Consider the following 26,109-nt stretch of genomic DNA (forward strand, 5'->3'; position numbering starts at 1 on the left):
TTTCTATTCTGACCAGTGTCAAAATGAGAAATAATGAACCTTCGAAATTTTTTTTTTTGTTTGGTAGTAAAGTATCAGAGATATGTTATTTAAAATGCTGCTTGTATATTTCTACTTCTGAATTTCTGCTTCCTGTGTTTGTATTGATCTTTTAGGAGGTCACCAGTGTGATTTGACTTCTCAGACATATAAAAATCTTCTTCTTAGGTGGTTCTCATGGACAACACTAAATGAACCTTTTTGTTTATTGCTGCTTTCACTGTTGTTGATAAAATTTCATTCCTATAAGTAACTGGCTCATTGCCAGCAAAAGCTCATTTATTAAGTTCTGGACTCTATATTTGTGGCTGTGTTAAAGCACAATTTTTAGACCTTGGGGAAAAGTAGCTGTACTTCGTTTAAGAGTTTTTGCATGCCATTAGAACCACTTTTTTATCTCTCTGCAATGAAATACTATCGTATTTCTGCTCCAGGACTCATCATGTAGCCATTGTGTGCTTCATGAAGAGAAGAGTGATTTGGGAGGGCTTTTTTGGGTTGCCCTTTTTTTTTTTTAATTCTTACTGTTTTGGCATGTTTACTGTTGTTATAAGACATCCCATCACACAAATATCTTGAAACTAAGACTTGAATTTATACTGTAATATCTGGTAAAGTAACAGACAGGACTAAATCCTCTGAATTAAGTTTTTATATGCTCTTTTCTTTGTTTATCTGCTTGGTCCTACATAACATACAATGCAATGCTGGAGTTGTTCAACAGGATTGATAAAACTAAAAAAAGAGAAACTGAGGTTGAGTTTTTCTTGACAATGAGGAGAAATTCTAGTTCAAATTCTAGCTGAAAGTAAAGCTCAGAAATATGTGTGTCTCTTAGTCATTACCTAGTTGTCTGTGTTGTGTGGAAGGCAAAATTGAAAAAATCAGTATTCCTCTTTTCATTTTAAAAAATAAACTAAAACCACATTGTATCTATTATAATTGATAGGTGATATAATGCAAATAGAGCCCTTGAAATATCTCTTGCATGATAATGGGGGTCAGCTGTGATGGAAAAGCCATTTGTATCTTGGCATCCTCGAGCAAGCTGAGCTCAGCCTGCCCTGACTCAGCCATGCTTTTGCTGCTCAGTTACTGAGCTGGTGATTGTGTTCAGCATCTGATATACAGAAATTCAGAGCTCAGTGCTAGGAGCATAATGTGCTGTTCTGCTCTCCACAGGCCCACGAGCGATCCGAGAGCTCCGAGGTTGCCTTTGTTACCCAGCTTGTGAAGAAGCTGATGATTATCATCGCCCGGCCAGCTCGGCTGCTCGAGTGCCTGGTGAGTGTGGGCCTGGGACAGGCTGTGCAGGATCTAAAGAGTGCTGTTCACTTGAGGAGATAAGGGACACAAAGCCTTCAAAAGAAACCCTTAAATTCTTATTAAAACATTGATGAAAAATGAATTCACATTGAAAAAAAAACCAAACAGAAGTACTAAGTGCCTTTTGCGTTAATACAGAAGTCGTTCTCCAGTGGAATGTCAGCTGCAGTAGCAGCTAAATTATATTTTAGTATAAAGTTTATGGCTGAGGGCCCAGATGTAGCTGTTGACATAATTCCATGCTACTTGGTGCTACTGGATTTTCCTCATATTGTTAATAGTTACTGTAAGGAGCCTGTAAATGTCTGTATGGTGTGTGCCTGGTGTCCAGAGCGCCGTGCTACGGAAGAGCTGTCCCTAAGGAAGAAGTTCCCTACCACGACATAAATGGTGTTTGGGCTCTGGGACTCAAACCCTTCCTGTAGACCCAGCAACTGGTGAAATCTGGTGTCAAGTTTTCCAGCTGTGAACACACAGTGGGATAGACCAGTGTGAGATCCAAGTAGCTTTGGGAGCCTGGGTTTGAAACCATATTTGGTGCTATTGGAATACATGCAAAAGCAAGTCCCATTGCTCTTTTATAACTTAATTTGGCTAATAATAATGCTTTTTTAAAATTTAATGCTGGAAAATGGTGAAAATTGTTTAGGCAATCCCAATGAAATAGGCCACTGTGTCCGGAAGTTCTGCAACTACAAAAATATTTTCTTGGTATGGTGGAGAAGCAGCTTGAAAACCTGTGTTCTCACTCATGCCATGGCAAAAGGGTTAACATAAACCATCAATATATCTAGAAAGAGGTGTACACAATTATGTGGTGGATACTGGTTATAGGATTAAATTCAGTGACTGTATTTCAAAAGGATGTTGAAAAATTAGTGAGAATGTAGAGAGGTCACGAAAAATTGTGAGGTGTCACAAACCTACAGTAGAAGCTTCTGTAATGAGAGGATGAAATTCCCTGGTGTGTTGGAGCACACTCGTGGTGGTTCTTTCTGGACATAAAAAGTGACAGGGATGCTACAGGTGCTGGAGGCATCGGAGAAGTTGGCTGGATTAGGAATCTGTGGCTGGCTATAAAAGCACAGTTAACACGTGGATTATGTTGTGGGCAGCGTGTCCGTAGGTGACTTTTCTCCCTGGAGTCACTAGAAGATGAATGAGTTTTGTGGAGCTTTCTTTGACAAAGTAGACAAGAGTGGTCCAGTCTTACCAATGATACCAGTGTTTGGAAACACCTGCAGTAGTACTGAGAGCCAGTAGGCTTTGGAGGGTTCCTTATCCCTCCTCCATGGCTCTCAGATGGATTGCTTTGCTGGGAACCCTACAGTGTGAGGAGGGCCACTGTCAGTGATGAAGTTGGCTGCACAACCAGCAAGACAGATACCTTCACTTACTGATTCAAGAAATCTCTGTCAGACTGCACTGAAAATCCTGGGCACAGCTCTATTCAAACTGGGAATTCTTTGGGTTTCAAACCATATTTGTGATTTAGATGAGGTTTTGTGACTCCCACTTACCTTCCAGTACTTCTTTAAAATTTATTTTGGAAGTGAAGACAGTGAAAAAAGGAGATAAGTTTAAACTTACTGTGTTTGTATTTGCTGCATTCACCATTGTCATTTTTGCTTGTGTACACTCATTATCTAGGAAAACATGGAATATTAGAAAGCCCTGTGCATCCATGTTTATACCTGCAGAGAGTTCCAAACTCAAGGCAGCTCTTAGTTCCAAATCAAGAGGTCTCCAGGTTCTTCTGTGTTCGCCACTTGATGTTCTGCAAAGTGAGTGGGAGCAGGTGGAAGCAGCGAAGTCATTGAGATTTGAGTAATGAATTCCAAAGCATGTAGTGACAACCTTGACCATGAAGTGGCCAGACTCCAAAGATTAGGAATAATATCAGGATCTGTGTGTTAGACTTCCCTGGTTTTTTCAACCTCCATTGCCTTTGTGGCAATTTTTTTCCCAAATACATATTTTAATGTGGTGACATGAAGAATTAAATATTAGTGTTCCTTTTGTCCTATAAAACAAGGAGTGTAGTAATGGATAGTCAACTATTTAAATACTTTTGAGAACTAAATTTAATTTTTCTTTTTAACGTACTTTTTTGTAATTCAACCTTTAGTTTCAATTATATCTGAGTTTATAAACAGTTTTTCTACTATTTAATATTAAGGTTAATTTTAGTAACACAGCTCATTCTTCTTTCTTCCTTGTAAATGAAATAAGTGACCATATAGACAGTTCTTGTAATGGTTGTGGATTGTTTTAATGCAGATGAAGGCACTTAAGTATTCTAAACTTCAACTATTTGGCTTCAGTCTTTGTATTACCTGTAGAACTGTGAAATGTTTATTGGCAGAATGAATCTTTGGGGCTCCAAGAAAATAATAATATGGTTTGTACATCTCTGAAACCATCTTTAGGAAAAAGTGTCTAATTTTTTTTTTTTCAGTTTATTTTTCCATGGCACCTACCTCCCCTTAGCAGGATTCATTCCTCTGTATTCAAATGATTAAGTCTTCTATAAAGAAGTCAGAACTGGAATTTATATAGTTCCTTAATGTTTTGTATGTTTGGGTTTTTTGTCACCAAGTTGGTTTTTTTCTTCTGTCCTCTACTCACCATTAAATGACCTGCAGTCGTACCTTGAGAAGTCCTTCCTTGACTCCACTGTCCCTTTCACTGCATTCTGGTGACCATCTCTCTCTGTGGTCCTCTCTGGTCTGGCTCCTGCTCTCTGCCAGTTCTGAGACTGTTGATTAATCCTTTTCCAGAAGAGTTAGGAAGGAACTTTGTTTCTTGCATTGTCGCTGTCTTTGGTGACAGCATCTATCCAAGCAGCCTTGCTTGGAGCAGTCATGGAAAAGTGCATCTGTTCTCTGTTCAAGTATCTTCACATCATTACAAGCTCTAATTTCCTTTTCTTGTTTGCAGTTCTGTGCTTTTTTTCTCTTACGTTGCTGACCACACACCAGTTCTTTACTGCTGCCCTCACTGTTCTCTGTGCATGCTCAGCTGTGTGCTGAAACTCTTCCCCTTTCACCCTCCCATTTCACTGGAAAATTTTTGAAGAGTGTTGGCGAAGCTGCTCATTGCTGGTGAATGATGAGGTTTGTAGGGGGGAGAGCTAAAGTTAACTGGTGAACTTGTTTCTAAGCAGTGCTCCTGCTGCCCAAAGCTTGTCTTTTATTTCCTACTGTATCTGTTACTCCAGTGCAAGAGATTACACCTTCTGGCCTGAGAGATCACATGCACCAAGACTGAGTTGCTAAAGTGATCCTGTGCTGTATAGTACAAGAAATAGGGCGGCAATACTTCTTATGAAGAAAGTTGTTTTATTAATAATTTTATTAGCAATTGCTCAGGTTAGGACAGTGACAGGACTGGGTGGGTGTGTGGTTTGATCAGAAGTGACATCTGACAGCAGGAAGGGCTTATATTGGGTTAGCTCACCTGTCAGGTGGAGGTGCAGAAGGTGGTGCCTCAGTTCTCAGACCTTTCCCTGGCACATCTCAATGTGACAGAACTGGGAGATGTGTCCACACTTGACACTTATGTTAACAAGACCTTTTGAAAGTTTGGGTTTGGTTTTAGAAAGTTCTTGTCCTGTTTTGACTTGCAGATCTAAGCCCATGGACACCCTGTGGGATGTAACTGTCTGTTGGTTTTGCAGAGCAGAGTGGGAAGCACTGACTTACTTGTAACTGGAAATGTTTTGCGTCACTGCTGAGCCCAGAATTAGCTTTGGATGTTTCTGAGGATTCCCCTCCGTGAGGAGAAGCCTTTCATAATTGTAAAGCTGCATCATTTACCTCTCTGTCTCTCGCTGCTTTCCTGTAGGAGTTTGATCCTGAAGAGTTCTACCATTTGTTGGAAGCTGCAGAAGGCCATGCCAAGGAAGGGCAAGGAATTAAATGCGACATTCCTCGTTATATTATCAGCCAGCTGGGACTCACCAGGGATCCCCTGGAGGGTGAGAACTCTTGTTATGTACTTTCCAAACTGTTGAAAGGATAGTCAGCTCTCCTGGTCACTACATAGCTGAAGGATGTTTTTATTTTATTGCTTTAATTTCTAGGCCATTTTTCCTTATTTTCCTGTTTGCTGTCAAATTCTAGATTGTCCTTTCCAGCCCCATGTCTCACAGGAATGTTACTGGGGTAAGGATGGCACATCAATAGTGACAGTTCTTTACTTATGATGTTAATAATGTCTCCCTGTATTACAGCTGCAACAATGTTAAAAAATGGCTTTATGATTTAACTGTTTTCTCTGGGCCGTTGGACAGTAAAAGTTTACCTGTTATTCCTCTGATCTGCCTGGCCTGCTAGTGGCCTGGTTGGAAAGTATCCTGTCATCTCACTTGATTGTTCTCTTTGAGAAAAGTGTGGGTTTTGTGTTTTCCGTGAGAAACGAAGATGAATATGAATTTTTAGCTGGAGGTGAGATTGAAGTTTTACATCTTGTGTAGCAGCCAAACCAAAGAGAGCAGTGTAAGGACAGAAACAGCTTCTCTGCAAGGTGCCAGAATTACATATGGTAAACTTAATATAGACATACATTGGCTCAGAAGACTGTAACTTTAGAATTAGGGAGTTAATATTTCTGCCTGGCACTTTGCTGGCTGAAGTGACAAGTTCTCCAAGCATGCACAGCTTGTTCAGCAACAATAGAAAGTGTGACAGAGACTGGAGGTTACTGCAGAATATTTCAGCGATTGAACCATACTTCCTGTTATCTCAGGAGAGCATAATTTTAATATAAATTAGTAGTCTGGCTAGGACTAGTTTAACTTCTCTGGTGTTTACTGGAATGACAGTGACAGGTTGACTTCAAGTGAAGAGCTCTTCGGGAAAATTTCTACCAAAGATTGCTAAATGCAATTTAATAGCATTTGTTGAAATCTGACATTAAAGGGAAATTTCCTTTGATCCCTGTCATGGGAGAGAACCTTTCCATCGCTAATTCCCCTTACTAAAGTCAAATTTTCTTTAGAAATGTGTGGAGATGTCAAGGTGCCTTATTTCCTTTCTGTAAGGAGGGCACCCAGAAATGTCAGTGGTGTCTGTTCAGAGGCTCGTAGCTAAGGTAGGATTTGGGCTTGCAAAGTTTACAGCATCTCCTGCGACAGCTGAGTAGCCTAAACTAAGTGACTTTCCCCCACTTTGCTGCTGCTCAGCGTTTTGCAGAATCAGCCACATCACATGGAGGGCAGCTGTTTGAAATGTGATGCTTTTTCGTTTTGGAGCACAGAGGTGCCACCAGGCTGCATGCAGACATGTGTGTGGAATAGGTTTTAATATTAACTAGACAGCACTTTCCCCAAACATGCATTTTTTGCTTTTACTTATTATAGAAACCATCTAGAGTAAGTCAGGCTGAAATTTAGAACAATTAATTATATTTGCCTTTATATAAAATACTGCCTGCAGCAGTAAATGTTAAAGGTTATCACTGTATAATTGGGGTGACTTTTTACAGAGGGAGAAAATGTCCTTCATCATCTACAAGCACCTCTTAAAATCCTGTTTTTCTTGTATAAACAAAGAGAATAGTGTTTGATTGAGATCATTAGAAGTAATCTTTCCTCTTTCTTTTCAGAAATGGCCCAGTTGAATAGCTATGACAGCCCAGACACTCCCGAGACAGATGATTCAGTCGAGGTAAAGCAGTAATACACTCACTCTGTCTAGCACTTTTTTTTCTCTCAAAAGAAGTAGTCTACAGTAAAGAATTAATTATAATGCAGAGTAATTGTAATTTAAAAAAAAAAAAGGTGCTGACATTTAAAAGCTCATATTAAAACTAGAGTACATGCTTGTAAAAATGTGAAAATCTTTATACAGTGGTGGTAAAATGTTTAAAAGATGCAAATAGGCTTTATTACCAAGTTTTGTTGGTTTTTTTTTTTTTTTTAAATTTTTGGAGTTACAAATGAAAATCATGTGGAGGAATTCTTTATATCTACATTTGTAAAATGTGATGGGTATTGAAAAGAGTTGACTTTAGTAAAACCACTGGAAAAATTTAATTATGTAACTGGCTAGGTTTCAAAGATCCTTATTTTATTGTTTTTTTTTAAAAATTTAATATTAAGGAAAGGCCTGAATCTTACTGTCCACTAACTTTTTTGTGCTAATAGTTATGGAGGGAATCTGCAAACAGACAATTGCCCTAAAGCTGAGGGCTCCAGAAATTTAGAAATGGATTGAGTTTGAGTTAATGGGCACTTAAAGAAGAAAAGGACAAAAAAAACCCCATATAGAATTAAGTCATTCCTGCTCCTGATTTTCATTTTTGTGTTGTCTTTCCCCAGAGCCGTGGGGCCTCTGTCCAGTCAAAGAAAACTCCATCTGAAGAAGAGTTTGAAACTATTAAACTGATCAGTAATGGTGCTTATGGGTAAGACTTTTAAACTTTGAATTACAAGAAAATGCTATTGTTGTCCTACCCAGGAAAGGGCTATAGCAAAGTTTGGCAAATGTCTGGGTTTTGTTAGGTCCAAAGCATAAAGTAATTTTGCTCAGGTCCTACAGAGGTTCCACACTTGTTGTGTCTTCTGCATTCTTCTGGGAGATGCAATTTCTTTCATGTATTCAGTTTATATATGTAACATATGTGGCTGTTTGTGAGCACTTGAAATGCTAAAAGAAGTGCTAGAATTAACTGGGGTAAATCCTCTGTGTGGAGTAATACTTGAGAAAGGCTATTAGATTTTATTATCCATTGAAGAATCAAGTATGAATTCAGTCAGTTACAATTTTAACTGCACATACAAACCTATCCAGAATTTTAAAAGGCAGTTTCTGACTCTTTGCAGTTCATAAATCCTTACTAGTGAGGTCATTAGGCTGTTACTGAAAAGCAGTGATACTCAGTAGGTCATAACAGCAAAACCTGAGCATGTGTTTGAGTGTTTTGTGGAAGTGGGTGCTTAGTTAACAACAACTCACTTTTGAAAAACTAAATGTGGAAAAAGTGCAAGCATGGTTTTTAGTGAGTGAAGACACAGTGGAGCATGTTGAAGAGTCATATTATTAGACAAAAAGATCTTAAATCTCTTCAGTCATATTTCTGCACAAGTCCCATGTAACTTTGTAAAAAGGGGAGAGAGAAGTGGTAGTTTTGCTGTTAGTCACATGTCTTTATCCTGGGTTTATTTTATAGTCAGGGGCTGGTGAGACACAATGCCATGGTAAATGTAATGTACTCCAGAGAAAGGGAAACAAGTACTGATTCAATAAGGCAGGCAGACTGGATGAAAATTTTATTTGCAAACTGTATTATTAATGTGCAGGAATCTAATGATCTGCAAATGATAGAAGTATAAGAGATACTTTACTGAAGGAAATCCCTGGTGACAGTGCTGCGTCAAATTAGTTTTATGGAGCTTGGAAAGAACTCGTGCTGATTCCATAGATTTTGGACAATTTTTTAAGCAAAGTGGTGACTGTTGAAAAATACATGCTGCTCTGCAATGGTGCTTATGGAAGTTTGTGACATTTGAGCAAAAATGCTGCTTTATTCAAGAAAGCAGAGTAGCTTTGGGAAGGAAGCGTCATGGGGTTCCTTCTTTTCTAGGGAAGCTTGCCACTGAAATGGGATTTTATGGAGTCATGGATAAATCTGTCGGGATCCATTCAAAACAGTTACCATCACTGTTTAAAAACCCCCCAACAAAACAACAAAACCACAAAGAGCTCCAAACTTAACCCCACAGCAAAGCAGTTTGAACTGAAAAGGGACCTTTTCCTCTTGGTGTGTGCTTTTGCAGAGCGGTGTATTTGGTGCGGCACAAGACCACCCGCCAGCGTTTTGCCATGAAGAAGATCAACAAGCAGAACCTGATCCTGAGAAACCAGATCCAGCAGGCCTTTGTGGAGAGAGATATCCTGACGTTTGCAGAGAACCCTTTCGTGGTCAGCATGTTCTGCTCCTTTGAGACCAAGCGGCACCTGTGCATGGTTATGGAGTATGTGGAAGGTATGGTTGTCATCATCCACACCTCCAAAGGGGCCTTAGTTGGGATGGATGTGGGGTACACACAGTCACACATCCCTGTGCCTGATGCAACATGTTTGCAGTGGAGCTGAGCCTCCCTGCTGAGGTCAGAAGTCAGCAGGAACTTTCCAGTCTTCATTGGAAAGGAAGCCCTCCCTCTCTCATGTGGGATGGCATGGCTGGATCCATAGCACATTTGTTTGACATTGCAGTTAGAAAAAGACTTAAGAACCATAGTCTTTGTTCTTTAGCAATCTTTTTAAAAATAAAGTGCTATTTTATGCTGGGGTTGGTTTTTTTGGTTGTTTGGTTTGCTTATTCTTTGAAATATAATTTGATTTTACTTTATCAGTATATCTTATTATAAGCAATATCCACTGGTGGGTAGGATTAATTTCTTATGCCTGGTTTGCTTGACTGAATGTTTGAGAAATAAGATTAGAGTTATTGTATCAGTGCTCTTTCAGATAAATTAGTGGAATGAAATCAGATGTACTGACAATAGGAAATTTTAATATTAATTCCTCTTTGCAAGTAGAAATGAAGGTCGAATGACATGTGTGGCCAGTGTTCTCAAATGACATGTGGCAGGAAGCTTGAATCAGGAGTCCACAGCCTTACTTTCTTCAAGGCTTCCTTCAGTTTGTAAATGGCATCTGTACAATTCCTGTCCAAGCCTGCCCCACACATATGGATCTCAATTTCCCTAGGATTTTAATATTTGTTTTAAGTTCAAGACAAACTACAGAGAGATCTTTAGAATTCCTCCTAACGGGGTTGTGAGAGACAGCCTTTAGAAAACTTAGTCTAATGTTGTGTTGCAGACCCACAGCTGTTCTTTCTTACTGCTGTTTGCTGTTTCAACGTGCTGTATGTGCAAATGTTTTCTTTCTAGGAGGTGATTGTGCTACTCTTCTCAAGAACATTGGTGCCCTACCTGTTGATATGGCGAGGATGTATTTTGCTGAGACTGTTCTGGCACTGGAGTACCTACACAATTATGGGATTGTTCACCGTGACCTAAAACCTGATAAGTAAGTCTTTGGCCCCTCAGGAACTGGAGGGACAGAGCCAGTCCTTCAGGGGCTTTCTCTGTAGGCAACAGGACATGAGGAGTGGAGACAGCATTGGTCTTCAACAGTGTCTGACATGTAGGAGGTTTTATGGAGTCTCTTGCTACTGATGTAGAAGCAGATAGGCACTGAGAAAGGGTGGGAAGAATGTCTTCAGGTATTATCTCAGAACTGTTGCTACACTGATGAAATTATGGCAGAAAATAGTTTCACTCCTAGTTGCCTTGTCTGCTCTGTGATATTTGTTTGCACAGGAGGTTTTTCCAGGTGTTTAATGGGGGTGTAACACTGAGATCTTCCTTAGCATTATCTTGTGTTCTTTTTGTTTTAAATTGCTTTTGGGAAACAATTAAATGCATGTTGCATTATTTTACTTCTCTTTCTTTTAGTCTCCTGATAACTTCAATGGGTCATATTAAACTAACAGACTTTGGACTGTCCAAAATTGGGCTAATGAGTCTTACAACTAATCTTTATGAGGGCCACATTGAGAAGGATACCAGGGAATTCCTGGACAAGCAGGTAAGCTGAAAAATTTTATCTGTTGATGTGGGATCAGATTCAGGATTCTGTCTTGGGATAGAATCAGAGTTTGCAGCCCTCCTTCTCTGCCTTAATGCTGTGCTGTGCACTGTAAAATGAGAGAAAAAGATACAAGTCCGCTCTCACGTTTGTACATAAGTTGACATTGTTTGTTATTTCAGCTTCTCGTTTTGGAGTCATGCACTTCAGCTCTTAGTTTAGGATGCTGAAAGGGTGGCCCAGGCAGCAGTGCAGGTGTAAACAGAAGTTGGTGTAGAGATGTAACATGGATTTTGCTGGAAGGTTGTTCCACGATCTCCCCCTTCTGGTGCTTAGAAAGTTCATGGCAAGTTTCTGTATGTTTCTTGTAATTTTGTCTAATGGCTTAAAAATTGATTTTTATCCCCATGATATTTACTAAGGGTCATTTTTCTCCTTAGCCTTCATTTTGCTAGGCTTAACCAGCTAAGTTCTTCTAGCTAACAAGATAGATTTTCCTTTGATGAATGAATAGCTCTTCCATGTAACTCCCTCTGTTTGAGTTTATATTCTCTGGGCATAGTTGAAGGAACTATTCCGGATGCAGGCTCACCAGTATAATGGGATTAAAAACTGCTTCTCTCTTCTGAAGATACCTAGGATCACAGCTGAATTTTTCAGCTGAATTTTTAGTTGTGCCAAGTATTGATTCATAATCGTCCTGTGGTGTTGTCTTCCTTTGTTTCTGAGTAAGGATGCTTTTTCTAGCAGAACTCTCCTAAGTCATTAGATCATATTCTTGCACTTTACAGTATTTTGTCTTTCACAACTATTTTGTTACTGTTGTTGCTGCTTCTAAGCCCCAGGCAACTTAGATCTTCCAAGGTAATTTCCTTAGCCATTGTCCATGCCAGCTGTACCTCCCAAGATTAAGGCTGAAGTGTGTAATCATGCTGTGCTGCTAATTCTGCATCTGTGAAACTAAATTCTGTTAGCACAGAGATGTGAGAGGTTTGTCAAAACTCAGTTCCTGGTAGCTGTAGCTGTGCCAGCAGACATCCATCAAGCTGTCAGACCTAAACACACAGAATATGCATTTTTCCCATATGCTTTCCTGTGCATGCACCAAAGAACTACTTAGCTGGCATGTTCACACTAGGAACATTTAATTTCATGTTATGTTATTTCTGTGCAGGTAATGTGTTCTTCAAATATAAACTCTTGCTCCATGGAAGTAGTTCACAGCATGAAGTGGTCAGTGGCAAAACATTAATAACTTCCTTGTAAAGCTCTGAGGGGGGAAAGAAAAAAAAACCAAAAAAAAACCAAAATAAGCTTTGACATGAATTTGGCAATTTGTAGATTTATTGCTTTCTTGCGTGTTTCTCTTGAGGTCTGTGGGACTCCAGAGTACATTGCACCAGAAGTGATCCTACGCCAGGGCTATGGGAAGCCTGTGGATTGGTGGGCCATGGGAGTTATCCTGTACGAGTTCCTGGTCGGCTGCGTTCCTTTCTTTGGGGACACACCTGAAGAGCTGTTTGGACAAGTGATCAGTGGTAAGTTTCTGCTCTGGCTCTGAAGGGGTTTCAAAATGTGCTTTGAAAATATTGAGGATACGCAGTTTAATCAGGAAGGACTAGGTATAGAATAATGGGGTTTAATTTTAGTACTTCTAACTTTCTGTGTCAAAGCAGCTTCCATCTGATTTAAGCTAGGGAAGGTTGTTGTGTTGCTTAACATCTTCCTAAATAGTTCTGTCATGGTGTGGGAGTCATACAAATCCTTGTGGGATTGAGGAAAAATATTTGGGGATTTTTCTGTTCTTTTAACTTAAATGGTGGAGAATATGAAAGAAACAGCTGCCAATTCATCTAATTCAGGCCGAGTTTGGTTATTGTTTTCGTGGGTCCAAATGCCAGTCAATTAGTAATTTTGTATAAATGAAATCAAAGGAAATTCTGAGTACAATACATTGAAGCTGTTGTACTCAGTACCTTCACGTCTTGTGGCTTTTTAAACCTGTCTCATGCTTGGAGTTGGACAATTGCTTTGTGTTCACTCGGTGAATATGCCAATGAAATCATTTCCTATTGGGAATGCTTTCTGAAGCAGTAAATTTTTAACACACTTGGCAAATGTCCTTTGTAAAAAGCAAATTTCAGCAAAGCACTAAGTATGATGCATGAAATTGTTACCTGTGAATTGTTCTCTCTGTTCCAAGTATAATGACTGTGGAATGTGCAGGCAGGAGATACAGCCACGGTATTGTCACTGTCTTTGTTTATGGATTGTCATGGAAGTCCCATTTCATACTTTATTAATAGAGTCCTTAAAGCTTTTTTTTGTCTCCACAAGCACTGCTTAGATTGACAGCAGCTTTAGCTGATGCTGAATTTTATGCATTTTGGAAAATGTCAATGCTTGAATTATATTAAGCTGCTGAATTTAAGGTATTTATGCTTCTGGGGCAGTTCTCAACGTTGCACTTTGAGGTATAGGAGTGTGAATGGTTATTCAAATTTGTTGGGAAGCTGGTAGAAAATGTCAAGTCTCTTTTTGTCCCCAGATGAAATTGCCTGGCCAGAAGGAGATGATGCACTGCCACCCGATGCCCAGGACCTCATTTCTAAGCTTCTCCGCCAAAATCCTCTGGAAAGAATGGGAACAGGTAAGAACCTTGGGCACAGGAAAGCACTGTCCAGAAGCAGGGGATGAAGCTACCTTGCCAGTGATGCACAGCCACTCGTGTTGAACAATGCTCATCTAGAGCTGGGGAGCAGTTTATACTGGATTCAGTGTGGTGGAGCTCTGGGAATTAGTGTCAGATGTCCATGAGCCAGACAGATATTCCTGCCTTGTTTGGGAAGCAGGAAAGGGGCACTGTCAGCTTGGCAGCATAACTTCTCTGATTTGTGCTGTTCCATTATAGGCTTGAGGGTTGTGTCTCCATTTGAACAGTGTATAATCAGATTTCTTTGAAGTTCTCTTTGAGTAGGGGCTTAATCCCTGCCATGCATGTGAATTCCTGGGTGTAATAAAATAAAACTTTCCCATTCCTAGAGGCCTGTAGTGTAGAATTCTCCAAACATACAGCAAAGTCTGATAATCTTTTTGGCAAAGTCAGATATGTATGTCAGTCTTTCTGTATTATAATGTCAAATATAAAGTTTTACAAGCCAACACTTCTCATTTCCTCATAGTAAATAATCGTAAATAATCTCTAGCTATACTTTTGTTTTAAAATAATTTGTGCAACACTGTGGCTTCACAGCACAGCTCATCTTTCGTTGATTTGATTAGTTTAATTTAATTTGGGATTTTCAATTCAAAACTACACTTTAAGGATAAAAAAAAAGCTTAGAGATAAATATATAACAGTTCCAAAAGGTGCATGTAGTCAGCAGACTTAGCACACAAGGGTGATGAATAGATCATGAATTAATAATGATATCAGATGGTTTTCACATGTTCTTCTCTACTTAAAATCCATGTACTTGAAAGATGTTGCTGTCATGGAAAAGATGTAGAGTTTCTAACCTTATAAAATGAGTTAATGGACTGATTTTTTTTTTATTTCTTATATACCTGTAGTGCTGAGACTGCTGTTTCACTTGGCATGTCGTAGTGCCACTGGCACTCAACAAACCTTTTATCTCTTTTCCTCTGCTCTTTTCTTTTCTAAAAAGACAGTGGCATCTGCTATGAATATTAATTTCATTTGAAAAAATGTGTGTACTGGTAGACAGATAGTCTTTACTTTTTCCTTCTGGGTACCCAAGCTTCTGAGCTTAATAACAAAAGATACTAATTCAGGAAGATAGGTGAGACCTGTCTTGTTCTAGGCACATGAATGGGCTTATTCACAACAGTGGAGTTGTGAGTTGTCACCCACATTCTAAGTAAGTGCCTCTCTGAGTTTGCTCTCTTTATTCAGTTATGAATAAGATGGTGTTTAGAGTTTGAAAATGTTAAATTAAGGTGTTACTTCTTAATCTTGCAACTCGCTGTGGAATGAATGCAATAGCAGATGCTGTCTTCCAGCATCTGTGTTGTTGCTAAACAGGAAGAGGAAGTGGGAAGGAGGCAATCTTGTTCAGGTTTTATCCTGCATGATCACTTTGGTAAAAGGGTAAGTTGTTTCTCAAAATTCCTGGCAAATGTGTAACTTAAAAAAGTACTCAAGTACATTCTCTTAGGCTCTCAATATTTTTAGGGTTTGTTTTTGATGTTATGCAAATGCTGAAAGAAATACTCTGCAATAAAAGGTTCTTATTTCAGGTAGTGCCTTTGAAGTGAAGCAGCATCGGTTCTTTAAAGATTTGGACTGGAATGGATTACTCCGACAGAAAGCTGAATTCATCCCACAGTTGGAATCTGAGGATGACACAAGCTATTTTGACAGTAAGACTTAAGATTTGGCCTAAACAGCATCATATTTCTTGTGCATATTTCATTTTTGAAATTGTTAGAGATAAGTCATTTTAGAAATTGAATAAAACACTTGATGGAAATTGCTTTTAAAAGTTTCTGTTGAATGCCAAGTAAGGTTTCTCTGAAGGCAAATTAATTGTAAATGAAAAAGGGCTGCTGCTGGAGTTAGTTGGCCTTTCACTGGTGCCTGTGGTCCTGCCAGCCATGGCCCTGCAGTGAGAGGTGCTGCCATTGTCATGCTGGGTTTATTAAACTTCTTCCGAAGCATTTGGTAAACCCAAATTCCTTGAGTTTTTGAGCAATATGATCTTTCCCTAGTGACTGTTTTCAGCCAATAAATGTTTTTTAAAAAACCCAAAACAAACCCTAGACCTTGAAGACAAGTATGTGGGGAAAATTCTGAAGAGATTTAAAGTAATTTAAATTAATTTCACTGCAAGTGTATCACTTTAGTATTATTAAGTCTGATGAGATATGAAGTGAAGTGTTTGTCTGCTGTGTATAAATGGGAACTGCCATGGTATCAGTGTTATGTAAGATTCCTGGTATTTCAAGATAAGCACCAGACAGGGTCAGTGCTCTTGGGAGAGAAGGGAGGAGCGTCACAGGAGGGATGGAGAGATCTCTGTTCCCAGACCCTCTGCTCCCTAACTTTTCTCATTTGACTTGGGGAGCTGAGCAGGTGGAAGGGGCTTGGTCAGGGTGAGGTCTTTCCCCCTCTCCAGCTGCAGAATGGCATACTGGCTGTTTCAGTTCTCTGAGATAGGGAAATTTGTGCTCTGCATCAATGGAATCTCTCCCATCCTAGGACCATGGGACTGATCAAATCTGCATGAAGCACATTTTTGCTAAGCTCCTGTGCTTTGCAGAGAGTGAAAGGAGGGAGAGAGCAGCTGCCTCCATTCGCTTGGCTCTTACACTGCACAAGCAGTGATTCCATTTAGATAGTGCTCTTCCAGTTTGGGGAAGGGGCTTTTAGGCTGGGGCTTGTATGGAGAGGTAGGATGGGAGAGCGAGATGGATTGAGAAATCTCTGTGTGGTTGCTGCAAAGAGCAATTGGAGTCAAGCTGTGCAGAGGGGGCAGAGGTGGGGTTTCTGCAGGTCTTGAGGTTTACTGGTACAACACACATGGAGAAACAGATGTAGTGGGGTGTTCCCACCACTAACTGTACCTACTGGATGTGGAAACTTTGGTCACTGAGTTGGGTCAGCGACTGGCAGAGGCCCAGTGCAGCAGCCACGAGCAGATCCTGGTGGGTAAAAGTAAAATGTCTGTGTCTGTCAAGTCAGAATGTTGGGTAACTCCCCACGTGCCCAGGCACACTCAGCATCAGGGTGCCTTTGATGTGAATCCTTTATAAAGGCTGGAATTCTCCCATCAGGAAATATCTCACATAGACACGGATAGGAGTTGGCGTTGCTGTTACAAACCCTAATGCAGAAAACGTTAGAATTTATAAAAGTCTTTTATAAGTCAGCTTTCTGGCTGATGTGGTGCAGCAAATTTGGCTCAGTGTAGCTATCAGCTTTCTATAGCCAAACTTATTAGTGCCCACTCCACAAAATCCAGTGTGGCTGGCTTAGAAATCCCGTGCCGCAAATCTCAAAGCACAAAATCTCTCTGGAAGTTTTTGCATTAAAAATAGCTTTGCATATTGGCTGCTTGCCCATTTTCTTTCACAAAATCTAATCCTTTTCCTAGTTGCAGGAGGGAAAAGAGGAGATTTTTGGGGGGAAAATGTTTTTATTTTTTAAAGTAGGCTTGTATGTATGTATGTATGTATGCAGGACAGACTTTGTACAATCAAAAAGCTGTTTATTGGAAAGCGGAACGGTGAATTGTTTCTGTGTTTCCTTCCATACGATTGTGTGCTGTAGGGAAGAAATATCCCTACCACAAAGGGTATGCAGGATTAGACACCTTTTGAGTATCAGCTGCTTCCAGAATGGAATACAGCTGACAGGATAAGATAAATTCAGTGCCAAGGAGATATTCTTCACTGGCAATTGCACGGGATGAGCAGAAACTGGCTGGGTATGTTTCAGTATTAAGGGAAATAACCCTGCATGGTGTATAAACACTCAAAGTTCTTTAAGCAGACCATTAGCAATGCTTGAGGTGTGAAATACCGACACTGCCCACACTGATACAAGTGCCGTGTCTTGTTCCCAGCCCGTTCAGAACGATACCAACACCTGGATTCGGAAGAAGAGGAGGACACCAATGATGATGATCACGTGGAAATTCGGCAGTTTTCCTCGTGCTCCCCCAGGTTCAGCAAGGTAGGGACATAATAACTTGTTGAAGGAAAAAATCTTGAGAGAAACATGGTTTCTTTGCTTCGTAAGGGGCAGATTTTAATCATGTGGGTGCTCTATGGCATCTCATGGTGTGTAGTATTCACTGAGGAAGACGAACGCTGTATGAGTTGTTTATTCTGTGGTAGTTTGTGGCCTTTTAGAAGGTGAGAACCAGAACAATCAGAGAGTAAGATTTTATATTTCTTAAACTTTCAGTATGCAGGACATTGTGTAGGTCTCTTCTGCATCTGATACAGTTTGGTGTTTTTACTAATGACTTGGATGCTGGCATAGGGAGTATCCAAAACTTACTTGCTTTGAGCAGTCTCATTCTGAAAGGACCTTCCATAGGTGACAAGATGGTATTGGGATGACAATGGATTCTGACATTTGGAATAAGGGTCTAAAATCAAAGGGGGTAAGAACATCAGTGAAGTTTACATCTCTGAGGTTGCTCATGGTCTCAAATACAGCCCAAGGAGCAAAAGGCAAGGTGACAATTTCAAAGAGAAGGGTCTGGGAACATAGTCCCTCAAGAGTTAGATGTGCCAAATTATTGAAGCAGTAATTTTCCATACTGGGCTTACCAGTAGGAAGGGCATCACTGGGGTATTCTGATCTGTACTGGACAATGTTCTTGAAAATGAAGATGGACCAGTAAAAGGGAGTCCAGAGGAAAGCAGCAAGAATGACCTGAGTTCTACAAAACATAAAACCTCAGGTGTTTTCAAATACATAACTAGAAGGAAAGCAGTACATTGGTCTTCCTGATAAAATATGTTTGGGAGGAGCAGAAGGGAGAAGAAATGCTGTTTTGAGCCACTTTATGAATTGTATTTCCATCTTAGTGAGATGGGAGTAGGAATTTTATTAAGGAGCTCTGAAAAGTATTTCAGTTTTTCACAACAGTTCCTCCACTTTCCCACTGCTGAAGTCAGTTTTTAAGGACGAGTTTGTTCTTTGTCCTCAACCAGGCTACAGTGGTTTAAATAACAGTTACTCTTAATTTTATGGAGTTGCTCCTGATTTGCATCACTAAAAGTATGTTTAAAATTGGACCTGAGGATTAGTTGGTGTTTTGAAAAAGTGCTCATGAGTATGTAAGGGTTTCTTTTCTCTTCCTTTTCTCACCATGAGTATTACTCATTTGTTAGACTGAAGCTTTTCTTTAGGGTTCAGTGTTTTTGCCACAAAGAGAGAAAGTTCACTTTTAATGAATTTATTTTAAGACCTGGAAAATTACACAGCATTTGTAATGTGGGAGGCATAAAAGGCTCATTATATTTTGAAATTCTTGTCTGACAATTCAGCCATATGATTTATTAATAGTTATCTTGTTGATGCTCTGAATTTTTAATAACATTATTTTCATTAATCTCTTCTTATGTAAATTAGGTTCACAGTCAAGTGTAGTTTTAAAAGGATGGATTTTTTTGCTTAATCATTTAATTATTTAAAGACGGCTGTAAAACCAAGAAAGGCACTTTCATTAAGCTGTCAGCATTATAGTAGATTCCTTGAGGAGGGCAGGACTTTTTTGTTCTGAAATAAGCTTGGGGCAATGCTGATCGACTGATGATAATGAAATGGGGTCATGAGCATGATGCCTATCACTGAAGTGAATTTGTGTAGTAAGATTTCAAGATCCAGATGCCGGCATTCAAGACTTATGGAGCTGTCTTTAGCAATAGGTCCTCTTAGATCTGAGAATCGTTAAAACCAAAAATCAAGTCATTTCACAAAGTTTCCCAGTATTTCTGTTGTGTTTTCAAAGGAGAAGTGTTGGGTGCTGTTGTAGAAAAGTATTTTAGTGCTTCTGAAGCTGGGCCTTTTTCCTTTCCTCCCTGGCACACCTTGAGCGTGTCACACCTGCACTGCGTTATTTGGTCAAAGAACATTACCAAGTTCATGCTTTCAGGGCGAAATTTCGAGGGAAGATTTTGCCCCATGCTCAGAAAAGGCTCCGTGGGTTGGTTTTCCCTGCACAGAAGGATCTTTTGCTGCACGCAGGTGTACAGCAGCATGGAAAGACTTTCCATCCACGAGGAGAGGAAGACTCCACCACCAACCAAGCGGAGCCTGAGCGAGGAGAAAGATGATCGGCTGGACAGCCTGGGGGGCTTGAAGAGCCGGGACCGCAGCTGGGTCATTGGGTCTCCTGAAATGTGAGTTCTGTGCAACTGAGTCTTCTGCCTTCCCACAGCAGCTAAGAAACACCAGCCAAAACTTTCTGTGACCAGTGTTAGGTCAGGAGAGCTTCATATGTTGTATTTCCACAGGAGAAGCCTGGATTGAATAGCTAAAAGTGAAAGTGTAAAAGTGATACGGTCCTTAAATGTATCTAGTTAAGTCCTAACATCTTCTAAATTTGTAGCAAATACTTTTAATGAATTCAAAGATATTCTAACCTTAAGGGCAGATTTCTTATGTTACATCAGAGATGGACCTGCATCAATTTTTTTGTTAAATTAATGCAAAGTCTGGTGTTGCCAGACTTTGACCTTTTGTTACAAAGTAGAGAAATCATTAGGAAAGTTCAAAGTTTCAGAAGTTCAGAAGATGCCCAAAAAATCTTGTGCTCTAATAAAAAGTGTCAGTAAAATATATGAATACCCAGAATTTGGATACCTGCCATGTTCCTGGCATTACTGAAAACTAACCATATAAAAGGCATGTCTCTCATTTTGTGTAACCCCTGTAAAGTTTTTATACTAACATTTTGCATTGGAAAGAGCATAAAATATGGCTCTGACCTAGTTGATATGGCTCCCTTAAAAACAAAAATGTTTTGTAGATTACACTCATAACTGAAGTGCACTTCATTCTGCAACAGGCCTTCCTGGCTTCTAATTTGAGCAGCTTTGAAAGAAAAATTCATCTAATTCCAAAAGGAACATGGAGGATGATTTGCATTTTGCAATTGTGATTTTTAAAATAATATTTAATATCATGTTCATATTATTATATTTTTTGGGGGGTTTATCACTTGGTTTCCTAGTAGCTTAACAGTGGAATATTTCGAAGTCTCAACTCAGGTGATGCCCCAAGTCTTTGTTGTTTTAACTCCCAATGTTGTAGCTTGGTCACCAAACTTCACCTTAAATTGGCTTCAGATGCGCGAGTAGGGTCTGTGCCCTATTTTCACCCTTCAAAGCTCATCATCCCCTGACTCACTGGGGGGCCCTGTCTTGGTTCTCCCCTCAGCCTGCGCAAGCGCCTGTCCATGTCCGAGTCCTCACACACAGAGAGCGACTCCAGCCCGCCGCTGACGGTGCGGCGCCGCTGCTCGGGGCTCCTGGACATGCCGCGCTTCGCCATCTCCGCCGAGGACGAGGGGGCTGCCCTCAAAAAGCCTCAGTCCGAGGGGACGCTCCTGTCCGCCATGCAGGCGCGGGAGGGGCTGCCCGTGCCCATTCCGGAGCAGCCTGTGGAGCACGAGCTGCAGCTGGAAGGGGATGCTGGAGCCACCACCCCCTCCACGGCTGCCGGCAGTGCCTCAACGCTGGCAGGTACGTGCTTGGTGTGGGGGTGTCCTGGTCCCCGTGGAGGATGTGTTACCTTGTGGAGATTAACTCTGTAAAACTGAGTCTGGGTGTTGAGGGATGTGACTGCCTCATGCTAAGTAGGTGTTTTAGTGTAGTTTTGTGCATGTGCTTGCCTTTGAAATAATACTAATGGTTTCATCTCCTCAAAATTGCATCTTAGATTTCACTCCTGTCACTTCAAATTGATTTAGGTCTTCTCATGCTTGAGATTCATATGGTCTATGCCTACTTACAACCACTGGGTGCCTACCTGAGACAGCATTAATTGAAGCATTAGTCAGAAGAGATCACTGCTGAGTTGGAGCTGGAGAACGTGGGTGTCAGCCATACCAACAGATCCCCGCTTCCTATGGTTTTGCTCATCCCAGGAGTTTGGAGAGACTTGAAATATGCTGGGGAAGTGGAGTTTGTGTCAGGGACATGCTACTTATATTAACAGCTAAATATGCCAAAATTCATCCAGTTGCAGTCTTAGAAAAGTGCAACCTAAATTTAGTAAGGTGGCTCTTAGAGGTCAGTGTTTGATTTCTCAGCAACTTTGAATGTCCTGGGGCTTTGGTCCAGCTCTGGGCTGATCTGAACCTTCCTGTGGTGGTGCCCTGGGCTGCTGCAGTGCAGGACTGGGCTCTGGGTGCTGGAGTGTTCCCAGCTCCTGCCCCTTTCAGCACATTGGGAAGGTAGGGGGTGAAGCTGGCTGTTCCTGAGAACAGAAGAGGCCAGAGCTGGGAACTGCTGAGAAGTAGTAAGGAGGGGGGAAAAAAGGAAGTTTGGAACAATGAGAGAAAGAGGGGAAGTTGAAATGAAGGTTGGCCATAGAAAATTTGAGAAAGGAGGCATAGTTAGGAGAAGGACTAGATTGTAGGGTTGAATAACAAGGACTAACTGGGTAAGAAAATAAGGAACAAATTGCTGGGAGAAACTGGGAGCAAGCAGGCAAAGCAATTGTGGTATATTGAGAATGGAGAGAAAAAGGGATACTGAGGAAGTAGTCAGAATGGCTGCAAGAATGGACAAGGTGGAGGGCACTGGGCAGATATGATGGGGGACTGATAGCAGAAGGTAAAAACGCATTAGAATAAATTTGCCTCCAGAGTAAAGCCAAAGATTCCCACATCTTACTATTCCTCTTCTGCAATTCAGTCTGTGAAATTCCATCAAAATTGTCCCATTCCCCTTTATTGCCCATGCTCCCTGAAGAGGCCTGCTGTTGCCATCGTGTAAAGAAGAGGTGTGAGAGCGATGGAAGGAAGCTGCCTCGTACTTGCTTGGCATAGGTGCCATAAGTGAAACCTTGGGTTCTCAATTTCCTGCTAAGAGCCTAGAAACATGCCATTAGGAATGGCAAGAACGCTTCCATTGCTAGTTCAAGTATCTGCAATGTGAGATTGGCAAAAATGATGTTCCCCTGGGCAGCCTGCTCCCCTGAGCTCAATACATTAGAGCAGTCGTTGATCCAGTGCATGGGATTCAGGGATACCAGTGCTTCAGTGTCCCCAAGTCAGAGGTTTGAAAGGAGTTTAATTCCTATCACTGTCTCAGAGAGCTCCTCTAATTTATATGGTACCTTTTGCCATGTAGCCTCCAAATCCTGGTTCCTCATTGTCTGGGAGCCTGATTTGAAACTCTGTGGCTCTTAAATGTTAAACAAGCATCTGGTCCTGAGGTCTATGGGAATGGTGCTTTGAATTTTTATTTTCATGGTACTTTCTGCTTCACTTAGTATGCAGAGCAGTGGTGCCCACTTAAATAACGATGATCAATGTTTTGTTCTGTCCTCATTGTTCAAATTGTGGCCCTTAGGCTTTATTTATTGCATGCTGCTTAAAATTTGCTTTTGAAGACAGAATGATTAATTTCCCTTGTGGACTTGCTGTGATGCTCACCACTTTCATTTCTAAGCACCTTGTAAATTCTAATTACTGTATTTTCACAGTGCCCCTTTAAGGTATCACATGGGGGACTGAGGCACTGGCCTTGAGTACAGCACCCCCAACCCCCAGCATGTGCTGTCGTTACATGCCCAGTAATCTTCAAGATTACTTTACATTTTATATATAATTATATCAGGTTAAGCAATTCAAGACTAAATTGCAATGTTGCACTGAAGGGGGCAAATAAAGGTTGTCTTAGCAATCCACATTTTTACTTTCCCTGACTTGAGTACCTTAGTGTTCTCTTAAAGTGGATTTTTTATGTGCAACTCAGTAGAACCTGGCTTTTCTACTACAGGCAGTTTTAACTTAAAGATTGACAGTTCTTGCTGCTTGTAAAAATGGAGCACTTTCTATAAACCTGTTTTCATCTGTGAACGATCCCATTGAAATGGTGTGCAGAAGTGCACCACGGCTTTAGGATTCATGGAACTGCCACTGAGCAATGTGATTTCATTAGCGAGCTTTTCCACAGAATAGAAGCTGCTAATTTTCTGTGTTTGGAATAACACCATTTCTGTAAATAAAAATTCAAGCCCCGGGGTTTCTTCTTAGGAAAATTTACTCTTGGACTTCATGTAAACATGACTTTGATTTAATGTATTTTGCCTGTAGGGGAATAGACTGTTAGGAATTCCCTGTGGTTCTAATCTGTTTTAATTTAAACTGTAGCTGGGAGCACTGCAGATTTCTCTGATCCACGAGCTCGCAGTAATAGCAATGAAGGCCCAGACTTTACCACCCCAAAAGCCATCAGCGATTTGGCAGTGCGGCGGGCACGACACAGGTTGCTCTCTGGGGAATCAGGGGAGAAACGTACCTCGAGACCTGTCAATAAAGTGATTAAATCAGCATCCGCTACTGCCTTGTCTCTCCTGATTCCCTCAGGTAAGAAATGCCTTGACTGAGGCATTGTCAGAATCTGCAAGCACTAAACAAAAGGTCTGCAGACAGATCCTCCCCCTTCGCTCTCCTGGAATAATGCCTTGGCTGGCAGGAGGGGAGAGATCTAACTTTTACAATTGGTTTAATATTTCCTGCTCGCAGGTTGATGAGCACTTCTGTGCCACAGACAGGAGTGTTGTGTGTGTGGTCTGACTGCAGCTTCTACAAATGGCAGCTGGGCCCTGTTCTTCCCCTGGTTTTGTTTAAATTGACTCCTAGCTGGTCTCTAGACAATGGTGCAACAAGGAGGTATAGAGACACAGAATGATTTTAACCCTCTAGGTGCTATTTTTGGGGATCATGTGCTGACTACAGCGCTGTTTGGGGATGAATGTGCCTGGTGCATTTATGTACCAGGAAGCTTCAGAAACTCCAGATAACTTGGTTGAGATTGACTGCTCAAGAACTGAACAGTGTAAGTAACTCACTAAGTCAATGCTGAACTGCTCTACTTGTTGGCCCAGCTTGGTTTACAAGTAGAGCCAGACCTTTACAATTCCCAATGCCAGGTGATAACTCCTAGAGAGAAGCTCAGCCATGCTGAGCTGTGACAGGAGGAGTTTCTCCCCACAGGGATTTTGTCCCTCTTTCCAGAGGATAAGACCGTGCTGTATTTCCAGGGCTGTGCCTGTACCTGCCTAGATGGGAGCAGGGAATGGAGCTGGGCCATGAGCAGTGCCCACCTTCTCCTCCCAGCAGTGAACTGGAGGCAGGGATGCACCTGCTCTTGGCACCCTCATGGTGATGCACATCACATTTCTTGTGCTTTGGGCATTGGTTACTTTTCGAACTACAAACTCCCTCATGAAAATCTCTAAAATGTGTATTTAATTACCCAGCAAAGGTTCCTTCAGAGCTGCTCTCATCTGCCAGGTTAATATGTGCTGGGCAATTCAGCAGGTGTTTCTTAATGGATTAGAGATTACCTTCTACAGCTGCATTTAATATTCCTGCTCTTTGGGTTTATTTTACTGATATTGACCAGCTTCACTTCGAAATGAGAGTTTTTAATTTGCTTTGTACTTTGAAAAGTGGGTGTTGTTCCACCAGCAAGCAAGTAATTTATCTGACAGTCCAGCCCACGGCTGTTCATTTGGGAAACTCACTCAAAAGTACACTTGTGATGTTGTTTTTCAGTAGCAAAGTCCCTTCAGTAGCTAATATTTTAGGGCTAAATATTTTTGCCCCTGTGAATTTAAAACACTACCAAAACTGCCTAGATGGAGTTGTTGTCTGATCACCTACTAATTCTTTTCGTGTTAATACTAACTGATTTGGATTTATCTCAGCACCAATGTGTAACTTGCACCAAGATCTAGAGACATCTGATCTTTTGGAGGAGGATAATAGATCATAACCTGGAAATGGGGTGTTGCAGGATTGTGCCTAGAGCAAATGCTCTTGATGGATTGTAAGTCCTGGGAAGAGAAGTAGAAAACACTGTGACCCAACCGTAATTCCATATGAGCAGTGCTGCTCTATTAAATGCACACCTCCAAATGTGCCTTTTTGGAAACTCTGCTATTTGTAGTATGAAGCATGAATTAGTTGAAGCTGCAGACAAACCCAGCTCTGGTGAAGGCCACCAGATTTAAGAGCATTGGCAGATATGGTTTCGTAGCTGTTCTCTAACAAGACTTTTCTCTCTTTTGGAGGCCTGGTTTCCTAATTTTTGCCCACCTTTGTGTCATCACTGTAGATCACCACACGTGTTCTCCATTGGCCAGTCCAATGTCACCTCATTCTCTCTCCTCCAACCCATCTTCGAGGGACTCCTCACCCAGCCGCGACTTTTCTCCTGCTATCGCAAACCTGAAACCACCAATCATCATCCATCGGGCTGGCAAGAAATACGGTTTCACTCTGCGCGCCATTCGCGTCTATATGGGTGACAGTGATATCTACACTGTGCATCACATGGTCTGGGTATGTCTCTGCTTTTCTAAAAAGAGGACCCTTGGGGCCACAAATGCATCTAGCCGGGGCTGTGGGGTTTAGCTTTAGAA

The 26,109-nt window shown here is 41.0% G+C and overlaps 1 protein-coding gene across 10 annotated transcripts in view; it reads left to right on the top strand.

Moving 5' to 3' along the window:
• Nucleotides 1–26,109, top strand: part of MAST2 (microtubule associated serine/threonine kinase 2) — a 188,708-nt gene that overhangs the window by 152,947 nt on the left and 9,652 nt on the right. For all 10 annotated transcript variants that reach the window (XM_048312262.1, XM_048312253.1, XM_048312254.1 and 7 more), the window contains 15 exons: nt 1,222–1,323; nt 5,212–5,344; nt 6,973–7,034; nt 7,688–7,773; nt 9,146–9,354; nt 10,268–10,406; nt 10,835–10,967; nt 12,340–12,505; nt 13,516–13,617; nt 15,228–15,350; nt 17,555–17,664; nt 19,693–19,847; nt 20,887–21,191; nt 23,831–24,046; nt 25,803–26,029. In XM_048312262.1, the coding sequence (XP_048168219.1) occupies nt 1,222–1,323; nt 5,212–5,344; nt 6,973–7,034; nt 7,688–7,773; nt 9,146–9,354; nt 10,268–10,406; nt 10,835–10,967; nt 12,340–12,505; nt 13,516–13,617; nt 15,228–15,350; nt 17,555–17,664; nt 19,693–19,847; nt 20,887–21,191; nt 23,831–24,046; nt 25,803–26,029 (2,268 nt within the window). The remainder of the gene's footprint in view (nt 1–1,221; nt 1,324–5,211; nt 5,345–6,972; nt 7,035–7,687; nt 7,774–9,145; nt 9,355–10,267; nt 10,407–10,834; nt 10,968–12,339; nt 12,506–13,515; nt 13,618–15,227; nt 15,351–17,554; nt 17,665–19,692; nt 19,848–20,886; nt 21,192–23,830; nt 24,047–25,802; nt 26,030–26,109) is intronic.

Source organism: Corvus hawaiiensis, chromosome 9 (genome assembly GCF_020740725.1).
Source record: "Corvus hawaiiensis isolate bCorHaw1 chromosome 9, bCorHaw1.pri.cur, whole genome shotgun sequence".
In the NCBI taxonomy this organism is placed as follows: Eukaryota; Metazoa; Chordata; class Aves; order Passeriformes; family Corvidae; genus Corvus; species Corvus hawaiiensis.